This window comes from Octopus bimaculoides, chromosome 14, assembly GCF_001194135.2.
Source record: "Octopus bimaculoides isolate UCB-OBI-ISO-001 chromosome 14, ASM119413v2, whole genome shotgun sequence".
Taxonomy (NCBI): domain Eukaryota; kingdom Metazoa; phylum Mollusca; class Cephalopoda; order Octopoda; family Octopodidae; genus Octopus; species Octopus bimaculoides.
The window spans coordinates 14,331,319-14,338,045 of NC_068994.1; the positions used below are offsets into that span (position 1 = coordinate 14,331,319).

A 6,727-nucleotide genomic window follows, 5' to 3' on the forward strand; every position below is an offset into this window, starting at 1 on the left:
CAGTGCTGTTAGTGTTCCACTGGCACAGGTGCCAGTCATCGAATATGGTTCAATTACGATTTCACTTGCTCCAACAGGTCTTCGTAAGCAGAGTTTAGTGTCCAATGAAGGAGAGGTTGGCATGGGTGCTAGATTCGGTTCGATTTCGATTTCAGATTTCAAATTCCAAATTCACTTTCCTCAACAGGTCTTCGCAAGCAGGGTTTTCAGTGTCCTGCCTTTCAACCTTTCAGGGTTGATAAAATAAGTACCAGACGAGTACTGGGGTCGATGTCATTCACTTATCCCCTCCCCCAAAATTACTGGCCTTGTGCCAAAATTTGAAACCATTGTTACTGTTATAATCATTATTATTATTATTATTATCATAATATGGGTGGCAAGCTGGTGGAATTGTTAGCAGGCAGGCACAATACTTAGCAGCATTTTATTCATCTTTACATTCTTTCTTCAAATGTCGTCAGGGTCAACTGTGCCTTTCATCCTTTTGGGGTCGATAAAAGAAGTACCAGTTGAGTACTGGACTTGATCTAATTCACTAGCCAATAATAAAAAGGATTATTATTATTAAGATGGCAAACTGGCAGAATCATTATCACTCTGGATAAAATGCTTAGTGGCATTTCATCCGTTTTTATGTCCCGAGTTTAAATGCCAGCAAGGGTGACTTTGCTTTTCATCCTTTCAGGTTCAATAAAACAAGTACCAGTTAAGTACTGGGGTCGATGTAATCAACTTACCCCATCCACGAAATTGCTGGCCTTGTGCCAAAATTCGAAACCATTATTAAGTCTGCCTGCATAGCTCAGTCAGTAGACCATTAGACTTTTAATCTGAAGGTCACGGGGTCTTGTCCCTCTGTGGGTGTACAAATTTTTGAGGTGGCGAGCTGGCACAAATGTTGGCATTAGTTGACACCGACTCTCGTTACCTATTGAGCATGTGCAAGCATAAAACGATAAAAATATAAACAGGCAAAGCAAATGGTATCAGGTTAGATTAGGACATTTCATCAACATTATCATCATCATTTAATGTCTGTTTTCCAGCCTGGCATTGGTTAGACAGTTTGACTGCAGCTGATAAACCATAGGTCTGCACCAGGTTCCAGTCTGATTTGGCATGATTTTTACAGCTGGATGCCCTTCCTAATGCCAACCACTCCGAGAGCATAACAGGTGCTTTTGACATGTCACCGACATGGGTGCCATTTACATGAAACCGGCAATGGCTACAACTATGATTTCACTTGGCTTGACAAGTCTTCTCAAGTTCAGCATATTGCCAAAGATTTCAATCACTTGTCATCGCCTCTGTGAGGCTCAACATTCGAAGATCATGCTACTGGCAACGACCACGATTACAATTTCACTGGAGCCATTCACATGAAACTGGCAACAGCCACAACTACGATTTCATCTGGCTTGACATGTCTTCTCTCTTGAAAACTGATGTCACATGAATGTAGATCATAAGAAGGGAGGAATTACACTTCCGCATACCTGTTTAATTTCTTCCTTCCTTATAATACTAAAATACTGCAGTGTGATTTGGGGGAGATTTGCTGTTATTTTCTTTGTTGGTGTCAAGAATTATAGCAATGCATTAGGGTAGTCTGTTGTCTCTCTCCCATAAGACTTGATCTGTTAAAAAAATCCTATGTGAAATGTTTGGGGGTCACCACTCTTCATATTTTCTATTTCACATAATGAAAAGTTGTTTGGGAAATGGAGGATTTCTGTGTTTAATGCTTAATTTCTGTCTTTACTTTTATTCATTTATTTTCTTTTTTTTTTTTTTTGTATGTAAAGATTTACGCCAAATGACTTGATTGAAGCAGTGCCACAAATTGGTCTTGTTGTTGATTTCACTAACACTAAAAGATACTACAACCCAATTGTAAGTAGTTATTTAACTCTTAAAGCCATGTAGCGCTTTCCCTATAGAAATCTCCCAATCTTGTTAATAAACTAAAGATTTTGATGAAAAGCAATCATCATCGTCATTATTTAGCATCCATTTTCTATGCTGGCATGGGTTACACAGTTTGACTGGAACTGGTAAGCTGGAGAGCTGCACTAGGCTCTAGTCTGTTTTGGCTTGGTTTCTACAGCTGGATGCTCTTCCTAATGCCAACTACTCCACAGAGTGTACTGGGTGCCTTTTATGTATCATCAACACTGGCCATGACTATAATTTCACTTATCTTGACATGTCTTCTCAAGCACAGCAAATCGCTAAAGGTTTTGGTCACCTGTCATTGTCTCCATTAGACTCCACATCCAAAGATCATATTTCACAGCCTCGTCCCATGTCTTCTTGGGTTTACCTCTTCCATAGCTGGAACTCTGACCAGGTGCTATTACTCTGGGTCAGAGTAGAAGACCTGGGAACAACAGTGGCTGAGAGTTGGTTCTACATTCATCAAAACTCTGGGACACCTGGACCAGGACCCTACTACCAGATATAGTTTAAAGTCATAGCCTGGGGGGAAAAAAATGGAACTACCGCAAGACACGAAACTCAGCTTGCGAAGACCTGTTGGGGCAAGCGAAAGCGAAATCGTGATGGCACCTGTGCCCAGTGTCGCCTTTCTAGTACTTGGGCCCATGGTACTTTCAAGCGAGATCGTTACCAGTGCCTCTGGACTGGCCCTTTTGCGGGTGGCACATAAAATACACCATTTTGAGCGCGGCTGTTGCCAGTACCGCCTGACTGGCCTTCGTGCTGGTGGCACGTAAAAGCACCCACTACACTCTCGGAGTGGTTGGCGTTAGGAAGGGCATCCAGCTGTAGAAACTCTGCCAAATAAATCAGATTGGAGCCTGATGTAGCCATCTGGTTTCACCAGTCCTCAGTCAAATCGTCCAACCCATGCTAGCATGGAAAGCGGACGTTAAACGATGATGATGATGATATATGTATATTAATTTAGTTTCTGTCTATCGAATCCTCTTACAAGGCTTTGGTTGGCCCAAGGCTATAGTAGAAGACACTTGCCCAAGGTGCCATGCCATATATCTATGTGTGTATAACGTTATTATATTTTTTGTATGTATTCATTGATTCGTTTTGTATCGGCTGATATTTCTGCAGCATTTATATTTTTCAGGATTTCAAAATTAAAGAAGGAATAGATTATATGAAAATCTACACAGAAGGAAAAGTAATTCCAAAGAAAGAGATTATATCATTGTGCGTATATCTGTTATCCTTTATTCATTTCAGTTATTAGACTGCAGCCATGCTGGGGCAACACCTTGAATTTTTAGTTGAATGAATTGGCCCCAGTACTTTGTTTTTCGGCCTGGTATTTGTACAATTGGTCTCTTACCAAACCACTCAGTTATGGGGATGTAAGCACACTAACACTGTTTGTCACACACACACACATTATATATATACATATATATATATATATATGAGAGTATTGTAGTTCGCTTGAAGCATTGTGTATTGTTTGTAAAGAATAAAAAGTTTAGAATGGTACAACAATGCCCTATACAACAAAAAATGGACTATATACCTGTTGTAATTTGGTTATCTATAGTCCGATGATATTTCGGAATTACAATTCCGTCTTCAGATCTTCTTTGCTGGAGTCTCTGCTAGAAACATATATATATATATGTGGAGGGGCAATGGCCCAGTGGTTAGGGCAGCAGACTACCGGTCATAGGATCGCGGTTTCGATTCCCAGACCAGGCGTTGTGAGTGTTTATTGAGCGAAAACACCTAAAGCTCCACGAGGCTCTGGCAGGGGATGGTGGTGAACCCTGCTGTACTCTTTCACCACAACTTTCTCTCACTCTTACTTCCTGTTTCTGTTGTGCCTGTAATTCAAAGGGTCAGCCTTGTCACATTGTGTCACGCTGAATATCCCTGAGAACTACGTTAAGGGTACACGTGTCTGTGGAGTGCTCAGCCACTTGCACGTTAATTTCACGAGCAGGCTGTTCCGTTGATCGGATCAACTGGAACCCTCGATGTCGTAAGCGATGGAGTGCCAACACGCACATATATATATATATACATACAATAATAAATGTTAATTTCTGTCTATCCATCCTTCAGGGACCCCTGTATCTCAGCCTACATTTGCTCTACATAGACATATTATACCTTTTTGGAATCAGGATGATCCCGGGATTGAAAATCTGCCCTTCATTTGGTTCTTGAACATCCAGCATTGAGATCAGGTCTAGATGAGGATTTGTTATATGCTAACAGTTGAAAATACAAATTTTAAAAGAACTCCTAAAATTTGTGAACTTAAAAGTTTTTCATATAAACTGAATTTAACCGTTAAGCAGTTACAGCGGCCATATCTTGGCCTAAATATTCTATCAGTTTTATATACAAGCTGGTCAGATCTGGCCTTTCACACCTACCTTGCAATTTTATTGGGAAAACAAACAATCACATCATTAAAATCTTAATGTTATGAGATAAAGCATGGTTAATTCAACACAATTTGAATAAGTAAATAGAACTTTTGACAGAATGATCTGAACACTAAAGGGTCAAAGTAATATCATATTGGTAGGGTACCAATACATGCTTTATTATTATTGATCTCTTTAGTTCGGAGCCGCAGGCCCAATTAGCCCTCCGCAGGAGCAAGCTTAAAAGTTCACACACAGATAAACCCGCGTCAATATATATTGCATTACCTCTTTTTATTTTTTTCCTATATTCCAGATTCTTTGAAACTGTTGATGCTTTTTTGAAGGATTCTTCTAAGAAGAGTAAGTTAATGTGTTTGTTTGTTTTTACCCAACTTTATATTTCATTCCTTCAAGTTCCTTGTAGTCCTGAATGATGTATCTGTAATGTATTGGGGTGGAAGAAATTCAATCGGCTATACCCACCCTCTATTCAGACTTGATCTTGTGCATCGAGAAGAAAACAATTACTTTGCAGTTTGTGGATTAATCCCTGGTTAGCTCTGATAAGTGGAGGCGCAATGGCCCAGTGGTGAGGGCAGCGGACTCGCGGTTGTAGGATCACAATTTCAAAACCGCAATCCTATGACCAAGAGTCCGCTGCCCTAATCACTGGGCCATTGCGCTTCCACGATGATTTATGTATGCATGTATTATATATGTGTATATTCTATGTGAAGTTACTTTTGAGTGTTAATTGTAACATATAACCAAGTACAACCTGTTCCATGGTCGGGCCATTAGTGTCTAAACTGGCATCACCACTAAGATCTTCTTGGGGATTAGGGTGTCTTTTTGACACACTGCTGGATGGTAAACAAGACCCATGAGAGTGTGTGTCATTGAAGAAACATTGGAATATGTTAATTGGAGTTTGCATATTTGTTTTATTTTTCAGATAAAATCATTGTTGCCCACTGTACTCATGGAATCAACAGAACTGGGTATTTTATATGTCGGTAAGAGAAGTCTTGTGAATTTTTTTATCTTGTGGTATATGTGTGTATATGTAGAATATGTAATTACACTATTTTCTGTATAGACATAGCATACATGTGTAAAAGTAGGCGATGACTTCTGACCGAGACCTTTGGAAATATGCTGTGCGTGAGAAGACCCGGCAAGCCAAGTGAGACCTAAATCCAAGGCCTCTGCCAGGGGTGTAGCCAGCCCACTTATGCGTACCTTTCCATCATTGGACACTAAACTCCGCTTGTGAAGACCTGTTGAGACAAGTGATATAGAAATCAAACTAAATTTGACGACTGGCACCCATGCCAACGTCGTCTCCTTCATTAAGACCTGTTGGAGCAAGCGAAAGCGAAATCGTGATGGCACCTGTGCCCAGCATCGCCTTCCTGGCACGTGTAAAGACATTCGAACGAGATTGTTGCAGGTGGCACGTAAAATACACCATTTTGAGCGTGGCCGTTGCCAGTACCGCCTGACTGGCCTTCGTGCCAGTGGCACATAAAAGTACCCACTACACTCTCGGAGTGGTTGGTGTTAGGAAGGGCATCCAGCTGTAGAAACTCTGCCAAATCAGATTGGAGCCTGGTGTAGCCATCTGGTTTCACCAATCCTCAGTCAAATCGTCCAACCCATGCTAGCATGGAAAGCGGACGTTAAACGACGTTGATGATGATGATGATATATATATATATATATATATGTACATATGTGTGTATGTATGTTTATATCAAAGGTAACTCTACATTTCAGATACATGATCACTAAACTGAATTTTCCACCCCAAGTTGCTATTGATGGTAAGTAATTTTTTTGTCCAGAAGTTTAGAATTATTTAGTTTATGTTTGACAGTGCTTAATGATTGATGACTCACATCCTTCTGTAGACTTTGTATTGTCTCTTGTTTGATGAAAGTCGCTATATTTTGCTTCTTTTACAAGACGTGTAACTACCATTTTTATTCAAAATATTTCATTTTGAAGACATTTTGAATATTTAATTTTGAAGACATTAGAAAATTGATATTTTTAGATCTCACAATGAGAGATATTCAGCAACAGTACTTTGTAGTAAAGATTGTTTGTCAACATAACATGGCAGTCCTGGTTTAGGACAAATGTTGCTGTAATTTAGCCCCAGGAGACATCGTCTCCAGCTGGCTATACGACACGATCTGTGTCGTTATATTTTTTTTCTTTCAAACAAGGGAATCTAGCACCCCCACTCAGCTCAAAACAATATCGCAATACACAGATATTGTTTTGAGCTGAGTGGGGAGTGCTAGATTCCCTTGTTTGAAAAAAAATATAAC

At 40.0% G+C, this 6,727-nt stretch overlaps 1 protein-coding gene across 1 annotated transcript in view; it reads left to right on the plus strand.

Annotated features, from left to right (window-relative positions):
* LOC106875586 (RNA/RNP complex-1-interacting phosphatase) overlaps nt 1–6,254 on the plus strand; it is a 10,936-nt gene extending 4,682 nt beyond the window's left edge. The window contains exons 4-8 of the mRNA XM_014923802.2: nt 1,812–1,899; nt 3,113–3,195; nt 4,702–4,748; nt 5,344–5,404; nt 6,168–6,254. Of these exons, the coding sequence (XP_014779288.2) occupies nt 1,812–1,899; nt 3,113–3,195; nt 4,702–4,748; nt 5,344–5,404; nt 6,168–6,222 (334 nt within the window). The 3' untranslated portion in view covers nt 6,223–6,254. The remainder of the gene's footprint in view (nt 1–1,811; nt 1,900–3,112; nt 3,196–4,701; nt 4,749–5,343; nt 5,405–6,167) is intronic.
* The last annotated feature ends 473 nt before the right edge of the window (nt 6,255–6,727 follow it).